Source organism: Phaseolus vulgaris, chromosome 4, assembly GCF_000499845.2.
Source record: "Phaseolus vulgaris cultivar G19833 chromosome 4, P. vulgaris v2.0, whole genome shotgun sequence".
Classification (NCBI taxonomy): Eukaryota; Viridiplantae; Streptophyta; class Magnoliopsida; order Fabales; family Fabaceae; genus Phaseolus; species Phaseolus vulgaris.
Genome location: NC_023756.2, coordinates 45,748,660 through 45,770,464, shown reverse-complemented (window position 1 = coordinate 45,770,464; position 21,805 = coordinate 45,748,660). Strand labels below are relative to the sequence as shown.

At 30.7% G+C, this 21,805-nt stretch overlaps 3 protein-coding genes, 1 long non-coding RNA gene and 1 other non-coding gene across 5 annotated transcripts; 3 read left to right on the top strand and 2 right to left on the bottom strand.

Moving 5' to 3' along the window:
- Positions 1 to 1,081: 1,081 nt before the first annotated feature.
- LOC137837983 (non-specific lipid-transfer protein 2) lies at positions 1,082 to 1,757 on the bottom strand. Its single transcript, XM_068647173.1, has one exon. It carries the CDS (start codon positions 1,664 to 1,666, stop codon positions 1,388 to 1,390), a length of 279 nt encoding a protein of 92 aa, XP_068503274.1. The 5' UTR covers positions 1,667 to 1,757; the 3' UTR covers positions 1,082 to 1,387.
- A 6,463-nt stretch (positions 1,758 to 8,220) lies between these two features.
- Positions 8,221 to 9,927, bottom strand: LOC137836539 (chlorophyllase-1-like). Its single transcript, XM_068645205.1, has 2 exons — positions 9,642 to 9,927; positions 8,221 to 9,020 (listed from the first exon to the last, which is right to left on the bottom strand). Exons 1-2 carry the CDS (start codon positions 9,897 to 9,899, stop codon positions 8,331 to 8,333), a joined length of 948 nt encoding a protein of 315 aa, XP_068501306.1. The 5' UTR covers positions 9,900 to 9,927; the 3' UTR covers positions 8,221 to 8,330.
- Positions 9,928 to 14,473: 4,546 nt separating this feature from the next.
- LOC137837981 (reticulon-like protein B9) lies at positions 14,474 to 16,957 on the top strand. The gene is made up of 5 exons (XM_068647170.1): positions 14,474 to 14,633; positions 15,126 to 15,306; positions 15,739 to 15,880; positions 15,971 to 16,040; positions 16,337 to 16,957. The coding sequence occupies exons 1-5, from the start codon at positions 14,474 to 14,476 to the stop codon at positions 16,504 to 16,506; spliced, it is 723 nt and encodes a 240-aa protein (XP_068503271.1). The 3' UTR covers positions 16,507 to 16,957.
- Positions 16,958 to 19,795: 2,838 nt separating this feature from the next.
- Positions 19,796 to 20,313, top strand: LOC137837980 (uncharacterized). The gene is made up of 2 exons (XR_011085540.1): positions 19,796 to 19,926; positions 20,002 to 20,313. It is a non-coding gene; the product is annotated as an uncharacterized lncRNA (long non-coding RNA).
- Positions 20,314 to 20,672: 359 nt separating this feature from the next.
- On the top strand, positions 20,673 to 20,753 carry TRNAL-CAG (transfer RNA leucine (anticodon CAG)). The gene has a single exon. It is a non-coding gene; the product is annotated as a tRNA-Leu (tRNA).
- The last annotated feature ends 1,052 nt before the right edge of the window (positions 20,754 to 21,805 follow it).

Sequence of the window (21,805 nt, the reverse complement as noted above, 5' to 3'; positions counted from 1 at the left end):
AATAAATATTGGTTATTATACAAATATAGAGGGTTGCATTAAGAAATTTTCACAAAATAGTTGAAAACTGACATGAGTTTTTTTATTTTAGGAAGTTAAATCCCTCCAATATCATCTTAACAAATCAAATTTTATTCATGAATATAGTTTAAACTCATTTCAATAATAGGGAATATTGGAATTAGTTAATATGAATATAAAAAATATTTGAATTTATAAATCAAGTATAACGACAAATGGTCGGGACCGAACAATCCTAAGATCTTGGTATCAGATGTCGACTGACGGACATGTGCGAAATGCGTCAAGATAAAAAAGGATAATTAATATATAATTATGGTCCAACTTAAGAAGAGGCTCATCACATTCATATAAATAGACACAACAAACAAAACAAAAGTACATTATTTATTACAACATTTTGTTGTCTTCGTTGACGTTTGAACATTGAAGAATCTTGTACATTGCCAATTGAGAGTCGAAACCCGAATACTAGGAAAGGAGATCGGAAGAAGAGAAGCCAACCAAAGAATATGAGATCAATTGTTCAAATCGTTCAACTCTACGGTCTCAGCCCATCATATAAGAACAACAAGTATATACATATTTTGTCCATGTCTATCTTTGTTTTAAATTACTAAAATGTTTTTCTAGTTTATTTCACCTCCATTCTTACTTCAGTATTATTATATATGCGTGTGTTATGGTAGTGGCTATATAAACCAAAATTGTTTTCACTTACGTAAATGATGAACCTTGATTATCGATGTTTAATATATGATTGAGATTTTTTCTAATGGAACATTTACCATATATACACATACTTTGTTTCCCAACTCAGATGAACAGAAAATAATACAAGAAAATGAGACAAAAGTGTATAAATACTCGATACATAGGATGTTTGATCTTATGGCATTTCCACAATCATGGATACTCATCATAGTTAATGCAATGGTGCAATCAAATTACACTTTTGTTACCTGTTTTCTCCATTTGTTTCTATGGCTTGTTACATTCATGTTAAGTGCTTGTCAATGAGAAATTGAGTGAGAGAGAGAGAGAGAAAGAGAAAGGAGAGTTAAGAAGGAAACATAATGAGATCATTCTTTGAATTATAAATACAGTCTTGTGCAACAACTAACATTAGTAAGATGAGACCACACCAAGGAACTGAAATGGAATGACATGAAACCAAAGCATCACATATCCATTAGGACTAGTACTTTTACTAACAATAAAACAAAGAGACGTTAAACCACACCATATATGATGATATTACCACATATATATATTTTCTTTCACTCTCTAGTCTCTTGCCAGAACACTTGGATTGAGATCAAGATCATGCATAATCAGGCACAGAAACCCTCTTCAGATTTAACACTCAGCACCTTGGGAAGGGAGTTCCACAAGTGCTAGCAACTTTCCTTGCATTAGGCGAGTCCACAAACTTCTTCAGATTGGGGTTCTTGAGGTATTTGCAAAGGCATGGTTTCTGTTCCTTGATCTTGGAGCAGCATAGGTTTGATGGAGGAGTTGAAGAGGTTATTGCACTCACACATGAACTCAGCTGTACTGGGCTGCATGTCACTGCCATTGACACTTGAACTTCAGCCACAAGCAGCACCACCAAAGTGCACAAAGCAATGTGTGCTGCCTTCATTTTCACCTCAATTAGGACTAAAAGGGTTATGTGTTTTGAGTGAGAATGAGAGGAATATGTTAATTGCTTCTGTGATGCTGCATTTTCAGTTGAGTTTAGTCCCTATTTATACTAAGAGCTTAGTGAAAAGCTAAAGTAAAATAAAGCATGGGAAGGTGGGATCAAATTATAGGACTAAGGGAGAGTAGAGTTAGGTTTGTCCCTTATCTCATCACTTTAAACTTTGGTCCACTATTAAAGGTAAAATTACTTGAGTCCAGAGATTTATCAGCATCCAAATTACTGCTTAATGATTTCAGGTAACAACAAATATTTATGTAAAATGTTACAAATCACTTTTTTTAAATATTTAACCAAACTGAGTACTTTGGATGTAATCTGCACAAGTTTTTTGTACTTTATTGATGTTACAATTTTTCTTCTTATTGTTCAAAGTCAAGATTATATGGCTATTTTATATTTTAGATGGTTTGGTCATATAGTTAAGAGTTGAAATTCTGCATGTTATAATGAATATTTTAGTACCTTTCGGTGGAACTTGGTTGTCAAACCGATTGTATCAGATCAGACTGAAACTATAGCCAAAGTCATTTGAAGTGCAATTATTTCCTACTATTCCATGTTTCTGGTGCAAATTTCAATCTCTTAGCAAATTGGAGTAAAAGAGAGAATTAAAGAAAGAAAGACGACTCCAAAACATGTGGTGAAATTATTTTTCAGTCAAAAAGCTAGATTGCTGATTTCAGCCTAAAGGGAATTTTACATGTGGTCATTACTTGTATGGATAAAACTCCCTTCTAAGATTTCAGGTTGGCTTAGCCATGAGTCTATTTCAATGAGTTAGTGCAAACCCTTAAATATTTTTTTTTGAAGATGCAGACCCTTAATGTTTTGTGCTGATAGTATTGAATGTAAGAATGGAAAACACATTCTTTTGTGTGTGTAAAATAATCAAAACACTTTCTTAATAAAAACACTTTCTTAATAGAAATGTGTCCTGTTGTTTTCCCTTCTGTTTCCAAATTTCTACTAGCATACATGAATGTCTGTGACCCACCATTTCGGCCGTGGTACCTTTCGGTGATGTTGATGTGGTGAGTATTTTTTTACATCCATGTGTGCTTCTGTTATTATAGAGCCACATGCTCTCTTATGATGATCATAACACGCACTGGGAAATTAGTGACATGAACTTCACAATCAGTAGTCATCATGATAAAGGAGGATACTACATAGTGCAATGGATTGCAAGGAATAGAGTGCTGCTATTCTATAATTAGCAGTGTTAAATTATTTTCAAGGACCAAGCCAATTGAGAGAAATCTCTGTGGTTTCATTGATGCAAAAGGGTTTGAATTTTGACCACTGTAAGATTAATTGGTGTGTTGTAAAAGGCAGTAATTAATAAGCATTTCTTAATGCTCATCTAATGGAAATGGGAAATGGGAAATCCCTATGATCATAATGATTAAGATCCATCCAATTGACCTTAAATAATTCTTGCCAAGTGTTCAGTATTTTATTGGACACCATCACTATTACAAGATTTCCCTGAGAAAATGGAAAAAAAGTGTTGGATTTGCTATTTTGAATGTGAAATTGTCCAAAACAAAGTGAAAAACTACCAAGTGGAAGACAAGTCATGTTCAAATTGGAAGGTTCAGTTTTTGTTTTTGTAGGCGCCTAATCTTTTGAAAGTTCCATTTTTTTTGTTCAGATCAGCTACAATGATCATTGATCTAAACCAAGTATATCCCAACAGGCTTCTTCTTTAAAAAAAATTCTCTAAAATTTAAAGTTCACTTCTTAATATGGTATCAGAGCCATTTTCGAATTCATTCCAGTAAAAGTTTGTTAGGCTTATTAGGTCACCCACTGTCAAGACGGTATTGGACCATCCATAGATATATAGTCTAATGCACAAATTGACAGTATCGTAAGAAGAGTGTGTGGAAGATCCTATATCGACTAAAGATAAGAACATTTCTTAATATATGAGTATATGCAAATTTTATCTTATAAATCGATTTTACAAGATTGAGTTAAGTATAAAATTCACTTTTTAATAACTTTTTTATTATAAAAGATTGCACAGAAAATAAAATAGACTATAGAAAAGAAAGATATCATATTGTTCATTGTAATTGGGAAATTTCAAGTGTAATTAAGCAATGTGACTATTTGTGAATGAACTTGGTATGGTATGGATTTGTATAATGAAGTTAACTGCAAATTGGTTCATAGTTTTAGAATTGATTATGTTGGTTGTACACTATATGCTTTAAGCACGCCAAGCAATAAAATGATAAGCTCAGTTGTTGTACAATAATTCATATGGGAAAAGCAAAAGAGGATCAAATTGGCGTGAATTCACGCACATAATGATTGAATTTACTGGATTATTTTGGTCCATTCCAAGTCAAAATTAAAGGGGGGTTGTATTTTTATTGAACAATTAAAGTGGTTGTGATGATGATGCAAGGTGTGGGGTCTTACCTTCAACTTTTAATCTTCATGCTCTGCTCAGATGATCATTGATCATTTATCATTGCTTACATCACTCAATTTTGGCCTACAGAGTGATCAACAACGATTAATCATAAGCTCACATATCAATCTGCACAAAGCTTATGAAGCATCAACACCAACACCAGCACCAGCATCCAAATTTACTTTTTCCCAAAGATTCATGTCTCTTCTCTTTTCATTTCACTGGCTTCTTCATTTGGCGAGAAAATCAAGGCTAATTCTTTTATGTATTTTACTCACAATGCACTATTTCCACAAGTCTTTCCTGCACTAAATCTTTTAACATTGTTCAAAACTTTAAAGATAAGGTTGAGACTAAGAAAGTAAATGCAAATTTCACAACTAACTGATAAAAATTGAAATTGAGTTAAATTTAAAATCAAATAATACATATATGATTTTTTTTAATAGTATTTAATTTTAAAAAGAGAATTTCGTTTTTAACATATTGTTGGATGTCTATATAAATTGTCATTTACTTCGATTCCTATCTTATCACTACAAGAAAATCATGAAATAGAAATCAATTTTTAGAAATCAAAATAATTAATTACAATAGGAACTAAAATAGAATCCATTTTAGAAATTAAAAAAAAAATTGGTTTCTAAATTAGTTTCTATTATTTTCTATTATTGTTAAATAGTTTCTAAATTGGTATCTAATTAGCAACTAAGGTTTTAACTACCAATTATTTAGTTTCTAAATTTGGTAGCAAATTATTTTGATTTCTACAAATTGGTTTCTATTTCATGGTTTTCTTGTAGTGTATTCCTACCTTATGTATAACTATTGAATGTACGAAATAATATTTATGGTGATTCGACACTCTCAATAATTTATCTAGATTTAGACATAGGATTATATCTCCTATTTACAAAATAATATATTGTTTTTTAAGAAAAAAAGTTGATTAAGTATATAAGTGGTTGTTTATTTGTTTTTCAATTAGGTATCTTAACATTCATTTGGTTTTTATTTGAGTTCTTTTCATTTTAGTGTCCTACATAATTAATTATGTTAGATAAGAATATTGGTTAAAAAATACTAGGTTAATACAAGTGACAACACTAATACAGAAAAGTACAGGTGTGACAATATTAAATTCAAAGGACTAATTACGTTTCTATAACCTTTTTAACAATAGTTAATAAACCTATTAAAAAAAAACAAAGACATAATTTAAAAATAAATCAAATATTGTTAAATAATTGATAACCTAAAGAGTGGTTTTATAAAGGAAAATAAGGTGATTTTGTGGGATAGGAAAATTTATTTACAAGAAAAGAGACAGCTAGTAATGTATAATGATGCATAAAAGGAGGATTAATTAGGCATAATACTGAACCTGCTTTTCTGAATTAAGGAGTATCCCAAGACAATTAAATATTTCTGAATCCCCACAAAATTTTCAATGGAAATCTCCAAACAAGAAGAAGGAAATAAAATTATCAAAAAATCACATTTAACAATACGAGAGAAAATTTAGGGCAATTGTTTCGTGCACCATATTACTGGACTCTAATTCCATGAGAAAAGATGAAAATACCCTTAAAAAATGGAATACATATAAAAATATATTTTATACTCTTTTCTGAAACACAATAGTCTCTTCTAAATCTACTTTTCCAGAATTTATTATTTTTAATTTCGTATTTTCTTATTCAAAATGGAATTTTTATTTTTATTTTTGGATTTTTATTTCTGGAATACAATAATTTTTTCAGAATGTATTATTTTCCCAGAATAAAAGGCATTTTAGAAATCTGTCAATATTGTTGTTCGGTGTAGAAAGTCTTTGCCAAAATTTAGTCGTTGCCTTTAAATATTGGGATACTGTTCAGTTCCACAAAAAAGGAAATGGACCAACGTGAGAAGTTGCATTCTGCACCCTATGTTTTCATAAGTGCACCCCCATACGATAAAATTGTTCTTAGAAAAGCATATTTTGGATTAGAAAAATATATTTTGGATTCCACATTTTAAAATGTATTTTTTGAATTTTGAAATATAGGTTGAAATGTGTAATTCAGAATACGTTTCTTTATTTTATATTCTGAGATGTATTTGAGAATATATAATTCAAAATAAAAAAATAGTATTTTTAATGTTTCAGAATGTAAAATCCAAAAAAATCACCAAATCATACTATTCGAAACTAAAACTTCAGAAATAAAAATCACTAGTAAAAAATATTAAATAAAAATTAATTTTAGAGAAAAAAATATAATTATTATATTGATTATAAATTAAATACTATTTTAGAGACTAAACAAATAAGTGATATCTAAATTAGTTTTTATTATTGATAAATAGTTTTTAATATCTAATTAGTTACCTAGATTTTAGATTCCAATTATTTAGATTCTAAAGTTGATAAATAAAATCTTGGTAGTTAATTGGATACTAATTTAGAAACTATTTATTTAATATAAACTAATTTAGATTTCATAATTTTTTTAATTTCTAAAATAATATCTAATTTAGTCAATATAGTAACTAATTATTTTTTTATCTCTAAAATTGATTTCTATCTAAAGATATTTTTTTTAGTGTTATGAATTATTTTGAGAAGGGTATTTGAAATTTCAAATATTATGTGTAACTTAAAAGCATGGGTGCAAAATGCAATACCCACCAACATGTACCATAAAAGGGCTAAACTTATTTAGTTATTAATCTAAAAAAGTAAAGCCTTATAAATTCTAGCCAAATGCTTCCTGCACCCAACATTTTGAACCTGCACCCAACATAATTTTCAAAAATTCCGAAAATACCCTTTATTCCGGAAATAAAAATCTGGAATTGAAAATAATGCATTCCAAAAGAAAAATCTGGAAGAGGTTTTTGTGTTTCGGATATAAAAATCCGAAAAAATAAAATCAAAATTCCATTCCGGATAAAAAAATCTGGAACTGAAAATAATATATTTCGGAAAAAATTATCTAGAAGAGATTATTGTGTTTTAAAAAAGGGGATTCGGAATGTAATTTTATATGTACTCCATTTTCTTAAGGATATTTTCGATATTTCTCTGTGATTGGGTGCAATGATATGGTGCAGGAAGGAATTGCCTAAATTCTATGGTATAGTAGCAACCGTCCTATTTATATTAAGTAAAAAATGTATTGAAAGTTTCATTAATTGAACTATTTACAGTATTGGTTCCAAATTTCTCAATGGTTTTCGAAGAATTGTGACTTATTTAGCAAAGTTTTTATTTAAAGATGTTGATAGGTGAAAGAGAAGAGATATTTAAAGTTTTTTTTCACAAAAATGGATAGTTATTTTATTTACAGAAACGGATAAATTTTAAATTCATCCGAATGAATGAATAAGTCTTACTTTAAAAGCACACTGTTTTTTATGATGAAATTATATTTTAAAACACTATTTTGTTTTTTTAAGTTACATAAAAAAATCGTGATTTATGATTTTCTATTTTTCACAACACATCCTTTTCATCTGTGCATGCTAAAAGGAACCAAAAGAATATTGCAGATTTTTTTCCTAAAATTGGGAAATCAGAACAACATGCTCATTCTTTTTCATTGTGAAGTTAATGTAGTTTAACCAATGAATCATTGTTTCAATAGTCATATTAATTACCTTATTGCTGTCACCATGATAACTATGGCTAGAACAAGTTATCAACATTTATCTCCTCAATTTGAAAATAGTTCTTTGTCCAAACTAGGAGAAAACAAACTCACACCCACTAAAAACTGAAAACAAAAGTGCAATCATAATAAAAAGACTACTTTGAAAGATTCCATGAACACCATAAAAAATATTACTTTCACAAGTGTAAATTAAAATACATCACTTTTGTAATTTCTTCAATACAATTTTAAAATATTTCATTTTAGTAAAAAATTGTTTTTTTTAATAATAATATAGTGCATGATTATCAAAATATCATCATTCAAACATTTTCCATATAAACAAAGAAGAAATAAATAAGTATATAGTTATCAACATATCATCATTCGAACATCTTTCAAAATAAAAGTGCATAATTGTGAACATATCACCATTCGAACACCATAACAAAGTGCATAATTTTCAAAATATTATCATTCAAACATATTTCATATAACCAAACATGGAAAAAGAAAGCACATTTTCATGCTGTTTTCATGCTGGTATGTAAACCACATCATCGAGTCTAGCAGGAGCAAGATTAGGATCCCCTAAAATGGCATCAAAATCCTTGAATTTTTCATCCAACTGTGCCCTCAAGAAGGCCACAACCAACCCTCCCACAGTTTTTCTCATCAAGTCCCTATGACCCTTCCCATTCTTACACATACACTTGGACATAATGGTCCCTAATGGCCCAGGTGTTTCATCGTCCAACATGTCCATGTGACCATACTCCGTTGCAACAAAATGTGCACAGGGAGGTTTGCTCTCGTTGAAAAAATCCTTGTGGTTCTCCCCATCAGGAGCACATGGTGGAAATAAAACATTAGCAGATTCTGGTCCTAGTCCAGTGCCTATTACAGCCACAGGAATGTTCAAATTCAGTGAACGTGGCACACCAGTGAGAATCTCAGGAACTGTTTTGCTAACCTTACACTTTGATGTTCCTCCCACAGGGTCTATGCCTATAAGTGCAGAAAACCCTAGGATGGTTTTAGCATAACCTTGTGCCACACAAAATGCAGTTTTTCCACCCTTACTGTGACCTGATAGAACCACTTTCTCCAATTTGGCTTCAACTTTCTCAGGAAGCAAAGGTTGAAGCCCCTCAGCTACCCAATCCACAACTTTTCCTGCAAACTTTATTTCATCGCTTCCAAATATAGGAAATCCTTTGCAAAACTAGCATAGAATAGGTAAAAACTTTGTTAGTATGAATACTATTAGAAAACTAATCTTAATTTTGTCTGTTTCTTTTAATTAGATGAGTATAATACTTATATATATTCAAACTTTATTTTATTGCCTCCACATATAAGAAAAGAAACCCTTTGCAAAACTAGTATAGGATAGGGAAAAATTTTGTGGTTGAAAACTAATATTAATTATGTCTTTTATAATTCTTAGTTATTTTTTTTTATTTATGTCTAGTCTTTAATTTGACTTTTTTTTTTATTTTTTTTATTTTACATTATGTCTCTTTGACTAAACCTATAATTAATGAGTGTACTACTGATATATATTCATACTCTTTGCTTTGATCTATGTAAGGAAAAATAAAATAGAAGAAATATTTATTCTTATATGCTTTCATTTTTTTTCTCTTTTTTCTGTTTTATAATAGTTAGAGATTAAAAAAAACTTTTGAAACCTTCTCATTCATTTGTTGTATAAAGCTAAGGTACGTAACATGTATAATCACATACTAAAAATTTTCATATTTAATGAGATTTTGTAATCATAAAATATGTAAGACTCTAATGTTAAAATAAAGAAAGGAGAAAGAAATTAGAAAGTGTATACCAGCTGAGGAGCAACAAGTATGAATCCATGTGAAGCTATGTGGCCTAGGAGCTCAGAGTAGTAGCTATTGTGAATGCAAAAACCATGGTAGAAAACCATTACAGGGTAAGCACCAGGCACAGTTGGTGTAAATATTAGCAATGGTTTTGGAGGTGAAGAGGAAGAAGAAGTTGTGTCAAGGTTGAATTGCTTCCATTGGATACTTCCCTTTTGGAAAACATCTGTGGTGGCCACTTCTACTTCACCTCTCTTCTCCATCAATCACTCTTCTCACACCAAACACTTAACTTTTCCTTCTAAGAATACTTTTAAATTTACTTCTCATCTACCTTATATAGAGATATTTTTAATGCTCTTTCACAGGTTTCAATATCTCCTTTTCTTAATTTGTGCAAGTTTTTAAAATTAAAAAAAAAATGTAATATGAAAATTAATATATTGAACAAATAAAATACTTGTAAGACTATAGAGATATAATAGTGTAAGAAAAATAATAAGTGAAAAAAAAGGATTTTTTCACATATTAAATGAGTACATATCAATATCTGAAATTCATTATTCAATAAAATTTTACTTTTCCTCACCTATTTTATACAAGGTAATATGAGATGTGATTTTTAGCATTAAGGGCATATCAAGGTCATAAAACTTAAAATCTGGAATTTATAAAACTTTTGTTTATTGAGATTTGACATGATATAGAATTTAAAACCATAAACCTTAAATAACTCAATAGATCATAAAAAAATTATCTTAAAAACATTAAATCCATTATGAAACAAATATAATTCAATTAAATCTAAGAATAGTGTTGTTTGGTGCTGAGTTGATGAAGTCCAGAGTGTAGATTTTTACAAGTCTATTGGAAACCTCTGTATTGCATATTTGAATACAGATAATAGTGTAAAAGAGGTGACAGCAGCAGAGAAAAAGGTGCCTTAAGGGACCACACTGCATCAGTTATGTTGTTCAACTATATGCTATCGTGAAGGCTATGCCAAGAATAAAAATGGAGACATTCATGGTTAGAATGTGATGTTCTCATTGTTTTCCAAACCTTCACATTTGCAGAACATGTGCATTGGAGATGAGAAAGACATAGTTTTCAGAATATACTAACAATATCAAAACTTCCTAATTATAATATTTATATGTATAATGGAGTATGTAGAATACTATTCCTTCATTTATAAGGAAATATTTATTTTAGAAACTAAACAGTTTTAGGATACTCCGATACTCGGTATTGAACAGTCCTAGGATACTTGGGTATCCGGTATTCACCGACCGTTATAAAAAGAATGCGTTAAAATCAAATTACATGATCAAAATGTACGGAAAATTAAATAATACATTATTAATCATGTTATATATGTTATGAGTGTTTCGATAACGGCCCGATAGCGGGTGGTCTGATAAACTCAACAAATACTCGCTAGGATAGGCTCGAAATGACTCTGATATCATGTTAAGAAGTGAGCTTTAAGCCTAATTCAACCCCATAAAACCGGCTCAAAGGGGTGAGGTTTGCACCCATTTATATATTATGAAATGTCCTTATCTCTAGTCGATGTTGGATTTCCAACATTTTACATATACATTCCCGACTGAGAGCCAAGATCCGAACACTAAGAGAGGAATATAAAAGAGGAAAGAAAATCACAACCAAAAAGATAACTTGTTCAACAACCCGTAGAAAGATTGTTTCAACCCATTATCCAGGAAAAAAAAACACTAATAATTTCCATGTATATAGGCTCTTCTAATGTTTGAGATTAGTTTTATGTACTAAACTTTTGTACATTATGCGTAGTAAGAATGCTAGATATAATTGATATTACTCAGTAGTTTCTATAATGATGTTTTAGAGTCTTTTTTTTTTCTTTTTTAAATTGCATTACTTCTCTGGTGTTGTATTGAGGTCAGAATGTAATTCACAATGGAATTCATACTGTATAATCTGTGTATGGGGACCAATGATGCTTGTAGATGATGGGAAAATTCACAAGTGGACCATGCTTTTATTTGGCGTTAATTACAAAATAATTGAAGGGACATCTCTAACAAGGACACGTGCAACCTACCCCCCACCTTAAAGAACCATTTACCTAGTATTGTTATGACTACTAAGAATAATTTTTAAAACGTTTAATGTAATTATATAGTAAGGATTTGAGTTTAAAATCTTTAGTTAAGGTGAAGTGAAACAATTATTGATCAACTTTCCTATTTATATTAAGTAAATGATCTACAAAACTTCATTGGAAGTTCATTATATACAAATATTTTGATAAGGAAAAATATTGGCTTCAAAATAAACATTTTGTATGTATTCGATGGTCCTATAGAAATGAAAAACGAGCTAGAACGCAATCTGTCACATGTAATTCGTGTCTGCATTTTGACAGAGACCTCTTAGCTTCAAAACAAAAACAAATTGTGAATGCAAATTAGGATGGTCCCAACAAACCGTAGAAGACATTAGGAAGAAAAGTGAAAAATATTACACCGTATTAACCTTTTACACTTAATTTCAACAATATGTTTTTGTATGGTGGAGGTCTAATGTCTTATTTTTCAATTTCTGGTGGTTGCTTGTAGTGAATAGTGTGGTGTTTGAAGAAAGTTTTGTGGTGATTCGATTAGTTTTTATTTTTATTTTTTTGGAAGCACTAAAAAAATCAGTGAAGTATAAAACTCAAAAAAAAAAAAAACTTGTCATCAACCCTCTCATACACGCTCAAATGATGGAACTACTATCTTAATACGTTGTGATTGAAGAAAAATGAAAGTGTTGCAAGAAAGAAGATATAGGAGGGTAGGGGTAAGGTTTTTTAAAAATGTAAGGTTATGCTTCATTTAGGGTTATTTGAAATTTTTGAAAAGGTTAAAACCGAATTTTCTCAATTAATATGGAGGTGCATGATCGATTTTAACGTTTTAAAATAAGGCTAAATGAAACATAACCTCACATTTTAAAATGATCTCAATTGCACCCCTACACCCTCATATCTTTCTTCCAAATACTTCCATTCTTCTCCAACCGGCAGCGTTTGAGAGAGCATTTCCATAATTTAAGCGTGTGTGAGAGGGTTTGCGAGAATTTGTTGTATTCGACGTTCTTCTGTGCAAATATTTTTTTATTAGTTTTGTACTCTATTTGTACATCTTACTAGTTTTTTATTTTTATTTTTATTTTTTTCTGAATTGTGAGTTCCAAAAAATGAAATAAAAAATGAACGAAAACACAACCACCACTAATAAAAACATCACACAACTTACATCAACCATCAACTTTCATCACTAGCCACCACAAGTAGTCATCACCACTTAAAATGAGAAAAAAGACATTACAATTTCCACCATACTTAGAAGGATATAATTAAAATTGAAAAGATATGGAGTTGCAGAAAGAATTTGTCATAATTTAATAAAAAGATATTATAATGTGTAAGCCCAACCCATACTTATCTTTCTAAATATTAAAATAATAATATTATCTGTGTTGGCAAGTAGATGAAACATGATTTGTTTCATTTTTGAATTGATTGTTTCTTGCTGCACCTCCATATTTTCTTCTGCTATCCCCATATAAAATATAAAAATATCTTGTTATCCTTGTGTCACCCACATATTCCAGATTACAAAATCTGAAGTTAATCTCGAATTCAAAAATAGGTTATGGATTATGTAATCTGGATATATATTTTTAAAAAATGGTATTCTGGATTATATAATCCGAAAGTCTGGATTTAAGAGTAGTTTCTGGATTATATAACCCGGACACGCATTTGAAAAAAGACTTTTGGATTACATAATCCAGAAGTTAATTTAGACTTCTGGATTATGTAATCCAGAAACTAATCATACAGCTGAAAAAAAGCTTTCAGGTTATATAATCTGAAAACTAATTACAAATTTAGAAAAAAATTTCTGAATTACGTAATCCAAAATATTATTGAGAGATATTTTTAAAATATAAAAAATTTATGAAAATAGGAGAAGAATAGATGGAAGTGCAAGAAGAAACTATCTTTTGAATTTCAACTAGCGTCCCAACCCATGTTTCATTTAGAGTAGCCTTGGTCCACTGTTTTTTTTTTTCTGAGTCCATCTAGCATTTGAGTCACAAATTATTGCTAAGTAAAATTTTATAAATTACGTGGTGTCAAAGAAACTTTAGTGACGGAAATGATTGATCATTGAACTTATCACATATTTCATAAGTAAAAGTCAGTTCATAATTTTGTAAACAAAGGTTATCATAACTATGATTAAATTTTTCCCCACAAAACTTCGTCATTAATTTTAATTCTTTCAGTAATATTTTTTAAAATTTAAACAGTCTAACACGCGGGTCACGTGTAATGTTTTTTTTAGAATTATACTTTTGTCTCCATCTTCTATTAACTTTACTTTTACCTCTTGGACAATTTTATATTGAGTTTAATTCTTCGTATTTTCACAAAATTTATTTTAATACGGAATAACTTTTTTACTAGTCTTTTCACAATCCTAACCATAGTTGAATACTTGCATCTTTGTTTAATAACATAAAGGATGATACTTTTTTAACACTTTAACAGAGCAAAACTAATGTCTAAAAAAATATCTGACATTAATAACATTAATAGCTTTACAATCTTTATGTAATGGGGTTGCATAAAAATCCAGAACTTGTTGATGAAAGAAGAGCCATCTAGATTGGAGGCATAGATACTTTAAAGTGTTAGCAGGAATGCAAATATGCTCAAGTTAGCCCCAAGTCATTCCTTACTTTAGTGATGAGCATAGAATCTTCTCTCCTTGTGCATGAAAATAAATATGGTAGGATGTTGAATATAAATGGTGGAGTTATTACACAATATATCAGTCAAGAAGGAACTATGGCCAACGATATTTCATCTGATTCTGATAATGAAATTATCGGAGCACGAGTAAAGCTCTTTGGACATGAACAACCGATACATCAACTTCTTGGAGGAGGAAAAGGTAACCTCATTGAATTCATTTTCATAGTATTCTTATTGAATGAACTGGAGCAGCTCTACAAACTTTGTAAAACTGTATTAACAATTAGTATGTAAGTGTGCATAAATTTCATTTTTAACTTTGGATTTGAGATTTAAGGTGCTACTTTGCTCTAAAACACCAATCTGATAAGGTGCTACTTTACTTTTTGATTAAGAAAAAAGGAGTATATAATCAAGAATGAACAAACATGACATATATCACAATAAATTCATTGACTATCCATTGAAGATCTCATATCGACTAGATATTAAAACATTTTTAGTGTATAACTTGGTACAAACCTTATGTTATAAACCACTTTTATACGGTTGATTTAGACTTAAAGTTTACTTTTTACTTAACATCTGCGCTTCGTATTGGTATAGTAATATAGTAATAGTAATGTGACTTCAATGAATTTTTTACATATGATAATCCATGAATTTATTCTGATAATTCGGGAACTTGCAGTGGCAGATATGCTATTATGGAGGGACAGAAATTTATCAGCTGCAGTTTTGGGAGGAATGACAGTGATATGGTTTCTATTTGAGATTGCTGAGTACAATTTGGTGACTTTCCTTTGTCACATTTCCATCACCACGATGCTTGTGCTGTTCATATGGTCCACGGCTGCAGATATATTAAAATGGTACCTTTTTGCTTAACATCAAACGTAATTTTGTCCATGAATTACATATATAGAAGATGAAATTTTCCTCTCAATTTTTAATACCACATGTTAGCATATCACAGCTTATTTGTGAGCTTTGATCCAAATTCATACTACAGCATTTAATTCATGTAATGTGCATGCCAAATATAGAAGGACGATTTTCTTAGGCTGACCAATTAATCAAGATAAATTCATATCCTCTTATTGAATGCAATAACTGGAAGATCAATCCACTAAAAATTTTCATGCATGACTCCTAATTAAAGATTCAATGCAATTCAGTATATTAGCTAGCTATAAGGTAATGTGAATGATTTTTATGTCAGAAGTTACTTAGAAACTGTACCAATAACATCTTATTAGGTCTATATATGTTCTATGACATTCCTTTGATAAATATATCTTCAGGACACCTCCCCGGATTCCAGACATTATTCTAAAAGAATCTTTCTTCCAAGATCTTGCTTTCATTCTCCACAGAAGATTTAACCAGTTATTACCAATGCTCCTCTATATTTCATGTGGAATAGACCTGCCAATATTTCTTCTGGTATAGCCAATATTCATTTTCTTTCACTAAACTAAAAGTGAATTTCTTGATTAACAAAACCTGACATCTCACTTCTCAAAACATTTTCAGAACATTGTGTCCCTCTATATTCTGTCTGTGATTGGAAGCTACATCAGCTTTGTCAATCTGCTATATATTGGTAAGCATTTCTTTTTCTTTTTTTTTATCAGCAAAGAAAAATTAGATTAAAGGGAACAACACTTCAGGGTGTCCCAACTGACTGTACTAAATTATATTGTTTTAGCAATTTTATGCAGTCAGTAGCAAGTAATAAAGAATACCCTCTGAAAAATTAAAATATAATTACACGAGTAAGAATTAAAACAATATATATGGAGCAAATATGTGTAATTTAACCTTATTTTTATATGGGATTTTATACTGAAGTTTGTACTAAGATGTCTGGTTTCTTGTTCATTGTTCATTGATGACAAGGTTTTCTCTGCGTGCACACGCTGCCAATTGTGTATGAACGGTATGAGGAAGAAATCAACAATTGGGTGAGCGATATGATAATAGTTCTCAGAAAAAACTACAGGAGTTTTAGGAAGGAGTACCTCAGCAAAATTCCAAGAGGACCAGTGAAGGCAAAGAAAAGCCAATAAACTATTATCATCCAAACTTGCAAAATATATTGTGCAGCACATAAGTAGTTATGAGAGATACAAGCTGATGGTTATCACCAGAAAAACGTACATGAGAAGCTTATTTAAGTTTCTTCGCAAGAAAAAAAATGCTATACAATGTGATGATTTTATTTTTCATACATGTTATTCAAAGGTGTTTACATGGATTTGTGTGTGAGTGGTTTATCTATATACTTTTCAATAAAATCCAATTGCTGGTTTTCTTCACTAAACAATGTATCGTGCGTGTGGTGTGGAGTATGTGAAAAACGTTTTCTTTCAATATTCTAAGCCTTTTAGGTTCCTCAAAGTTCACTTATGTTAGCATTCGGATTTAAAGAGAAGCTGAGGTCAGACTCCAGAACACTTTGTCTGACTACTCTTTTGGTGAAAGTAAAAAATATAACAAACACTTCTACTTTTTCATCTCTTTTCTGTTCCATTTTCTTTTTCTGTCTCCTTTTTTTCATCAATGATCACATCTGTCACTTTGTTTGTTCTTTTCATTGTTTTTTTTATCTTCAACTCTCTTCTTTTAACTTCAATCTTCTCCCTTAGAAATCATTATCTCAACTCTTACTGAAAATGTATATATATTAGAAATGGACTTTAAGTATAAATTAACTTCATAAAACCGATTTATGACGCGAGATTTACCTCCACTTATATATTATATTATGAAATGAAGTCCACTTCTTAATACAAACTCATGTTGTCTTTTGTATTCTTAATACAAACTCATGTTGTCTTTGTATTGTAGAAACTTCCACACTTTTTCTTCTGTCATTTTCTTGTTAGTTTTTTCTTCTTTTTCTACATATATCTAGTCACTTGTTATATATCTATCACTTCTACCTTTTTCACCTTCTCTCTTGTTCTTTTCCATCTCTATCTTATTTCTACCCAATCCACCATTTTGAAGTAAGTAATTATCAGCTCTGTTAAACTATATAGTGCTTTTTGTAAACAGATATAAACTGACAGCTATAAGAAAAAAATAGGAGAAATTAAAGACTCAATGAATTTACATGGTAGTTAAATGGAGTTTCCCACCATGTAGGTTGACTTCCATAAAAAACAAGTATGTGACATTACAATTGTGCTTGTCACATGAAGCATAATGCGTCTGATGTGGTGGTGCAGTAGTCTATGACCCACTTCTAATGTGGCAAACAGATAGCTCCTAGATTACAAGAATTCCACTATCATTATGACTAGCTAATCTGCCTCCAAATAAAAATTGAACACGTTCCAAAAGCCTCAAAAACTTAGTCTTCTTATTTCTATTTATGCAATAAGAGTAATGGCAGTGGCTAGAGTTCCACAGACTTGAAGTTTCTGCTTTTGGATTTATTACTTCAAAACCTCAATTTGCCTCTCATCTTCATACTTATCCAACTAGAGTAATGCCAGTGGCTAGAGCTTTAGTCGTTTTCTATTCTTTGCATTAGAGAGAGTAAACCTCTTAATCAGTTTTTGAGAAATCTCCATGCATCAGTCCTGAACTATATATGTAAAACTTCATTCATTTCAATCCTTTTTCACTTTATTTGTTACTGTAGTTTTCATAAAAAAGAATTAAAGTAACTGTTGTTTTGTAAAATTAACATAAGGGTTTTAAAGTCTAATAAAGTAAAATGTTCAAGAATTGTAGTAGTGATTAAGCAATATTGAACCTTTAGTTTATTTTAACTGGGAAAATCTGGAGGTATCAAATGTATATATATCTCTCTTACACATATTAACACTGATTGTTTTTTTTCATCAGAAAAAAAATATAAATAAACAAAAAGGTATTTGGGTATCCCTACCTATCAACAAATAATCAATTGTACACAAATCAAACAATAAAAATGTTCATCCAAAATCATCATAAACCTACAAACTTTTCCTCTCACATTTCATTCGTGTAGTAGTAAATATATAGGACAAAAATAAAGTCAGATAAGATTAGACCCCTTTTTTATCAACAAGAAAAGATATAACAAATGTGGTCCACTTTAGGAGTCACTCAACCCTCTTACATATCAAAAGAAACATATACCTCAAGAAGATCTCAATTACCTACTCTATCACTACTAGCTATATGAACGACTTAAAATTCAAAGATCAACTCCACCATAAGATTACACAACATAAAAAGACTAGGCGGAGGAAAAAAAATCATCTCCTTTATAATTAGAACATTAAACATCAGTAGCACAGATTATTTGACTTCATATATACTACTTGTAACTTATTGATTAATTTCTGATACAGTGATATGAAAAACATCAATATCAGAAAATAACAAAGGATACAGTAGTGATAGATATAGCCTAGAACAGATCATGGAAGATTTCCTATCAGAAAAGGCCAAAGAACAATGGCTTTTTACCTCTAATCCAGTAGTGGGGGCACCAGCCTCAATTGTAAATGAACAAATGATTATAATTACAATGGTGCTTGCTGATGAAGAATTGGAAACATAACACATGGAGCATAATATTAATTAAGCAACCGCAAACCACACATTGATGTGCCGTAATGCCGTAGAATTCTAGGATTAAATCTGCTTTGAAAAGTTTGCATTTTGCAATTTCCTAAAGAATCAACAACCATGCCATTATTGGTCTTCCTCCTCCACTGAACAATAAGTGGAGCCTCTAATAATGTTCTTTTATATAAATTTTAGTCTAAAAAAGGTGGTAATAGAACTATAGAAGCAGCCACTGAGCAAAATAATTCTATATTTTTCACTGCTGCTTAATACTTAACTAGTTACAACCTCCCCAAGTCATGACAAAAGTTTTGCTTAGGATAAAAATAGTCAGTTTTTAAAAGTCAAATCCATCATGGTCGAAAGGATAAAAAAACTAACTATCTCAATTTATGTACTATTTAATTATATTAGTATTATTATTTAAAACTAAGTTCATAACTGTTCAACTATTAAATCTGGAATGAATACCTCAATCATTTCTCTGATTTTACAAACATTGGATTTTGCAATTGAAACATGAATGCCAATTTAACAGTTGAAAGTGATCACTGGAATCAATAGTAGGATTTGTCTAAAGGAACCAAAGATAACTACAGGTCATGTTAGCAACCACAACTAAATTTCATGACAAGAACTGAGTGGTCCACCACAGTGTAAAGTTAGTAATAACTTACACTTTTCAAGGGTAATGAAAAAATGAAAAGGTCTTCAACAGCATACAAAGGTATTTTTATTTTTTATTTAGCACATTGGTTTCTATTGCTTATATATATAACAAGCATATACATGTGCTGTGTATGTTCACTTCTGAAACAGCAAGACCTGTCCTCAGGTGAACACTAAGCAAAGTGGGAGAGGACAAATGGTGAGAGAATTGAGAGAGGTGAAAATTGTGGATGCAAATATTGGTTTCTATGGTAATGTCTATGCAATCTTGTTGGTGGTTTTGGTTACCTTTTGCATTATTCCAGCCATCATGTTTTCTTGTGCAGATGGTGTATCCAAGGAGAAAAGTTCTACAGCAGATCAAGAGCCTTATGGAGCTGCATGTGGTGCAGCATGTGGTGCTGGATGTGGTGCCTAGAGATCTTGCTTGCTACTATCAACTTCATGCATAGATCTGGAAGAGGGAATTTTAGTGGCTATTGTAGTGTTAGTTTCTTATATTTCACATTGCAGCTTGTTGCTGAGGCCTATGATTATTGGTGCTAACTATTTCACTTCTTACAACTATAAGCTGAGAAGTTCTGCATTTCTACTAAGTAACAATGCATTTCATAATAGTTTTGCCTTAACTTATCAAATTCTCTTCTCTATGTAATATTGCTTATCTTCTTACATGCCCAATTTTTACTATTTATTACTTAAAACTTATTAATTAAAAATAAATGTCGAGGTTATCGAGTTAGTCTAAGGCACTAGTTTCTAGTGCTGAAATATTAAGTTAAAGTTGATTGTAAAAGTGATGAAAGGATGAGATAGATCATGAATTTAAAACCTTCACTAATAAAGACTAACATACTAGTAATTAAAAATTATCAATTAAAAAAAATGTAATTTAGATACTAGTTCCAAAAGGAATGATTTGGGAATACACTCTTCATAAATATATTTTTTCTTTCTTAACAATACTTTAAGAATAAGTTGAAAGCTTTTAACAAATGTCAAGATGGCCGAGTTGGTCTAAGGCGCCAGTTTCAGGTACTGGTCCGAAAGGGCATGGGTTCGAATCCCATTCTTGACAATTTGAATGATTTTAAAATCACTCAACAAAAGTTCCTTTTATTTATCAATGAAAGCAAGTCCAAAATACTACTAACCAAGAATGATTTATACTTTGAAAGCAAAGTTTTATTTTCTGATACAATGTATGGAGCATCACCATACCTAAGATTTATTCTTACACCTGGACTTGAAACAAAAATCATGCAAGTAGGCATGCATTGAAACATTAGAGGACCAAAAGACACTTTTTTTCCTTTTCCTAGGCTTCAAATTGATGAAATCTATCTTCTGTGTTGAGTAACTCTACTTGGCTTAACCTTACCAGAAGTGACATCAGAATCAATGTCTGAAAATGAAGAATAATCTGCACACACCCTATTCTTTGATCCATAACATGCCCATTGCCAGGCACACCTCAAGGCTTGGAAACAGATTCTGCAGGGTTGCTTGATGAAACATGAGACACAGGCTAAAGGGCAACAGATACAAAGCATGCAACCGCTACAAATAAATTCAATAAATTTCTCTTTGGTTTTGTGACCTTGTTGCTGAAAAGATGCCAAACTTGAACAATTGCATGGTTTGGCATGTCTTGTTGTATCAACATGTTCATGCTTCTGCCTCCTCCTATGGAAGAATGTAACTCTTTCTTTTTTGTCTTCAAGGGCTAGTTTGCACCCCATATCACTGTATGTGGGACCCATATGCCATCAAATTTATGCTTAATGCTGTAGTTGAGATGAAACCCTGCAATCCTTGTGAAGGATTGTGAACTGTGAACATTTGCATGAAAATCTTCTTAGGAAAACCTTTGGAACATGCTGCAGTTATTTCTATGAGTATATATATATATATATATATATATATATATATATATAATATCTTCCTCTGTTCCTTGTCTCTTTGGTTTTCTGCTTTTTAGTCATCAAAGAATATTGGTTGCGAAGGATGCTTCTTCAAATTCGAGATTCTCTCATGGCTAAGATAATCATAGTTATTGGGGAGGTTATAGTCTGAGCATTAACCATTAGGTTTTTAGACACCAAACAGAACAGTGCTTATTGGAAGTTA

Excerpts from the sequence above, each read along its gene's own strand:
- LOC137837983 (XM_068647173.1), bottom strand. The coding sequence starts at position 1,666 with ATGAAGGCAGCACACATTGCTTTGTGCACTTTGGTGGTGCTGCTTGTG.
- LOC137836539 (XM_068645205.1), bottom strand. The coding sequence starts at position 9,899 with ATGGAGAAGAGAGGTGAAGTAGAAGTGGCCACCACAGATGTTTTCCAA. Across the intron at positions 9,021-9,641 it reads TACTTGTTGCTCCTCAGCTG|TTTTGCAAAGGATTTCCTAT; the intron begins GTATACACTTTC and ends ATTCTATGCTAG.
- LOC137837981 (XM_068647170.1), top strand. The coding sequence starts at position 14,474 with ATGTTGAATATAAATGGTGGAGTTATTACACAATATATCAGTCAAGAA. Across the intron at positions 15,307-15,738 it reads GCTGCAGATATATTAAAATG|GACACCTCCCCGGATTCCAG; the intron begins GTACCTTTTTGC and ends ATATATCTTCAG. Across the intron at positions 16,041-16,336 it reads TGTCAATCTGCTATATATTG|GTTTTCTCTGCGTGCACACG; the intron begins GTAAGCATTTCT and ends ATTGATGACAAG.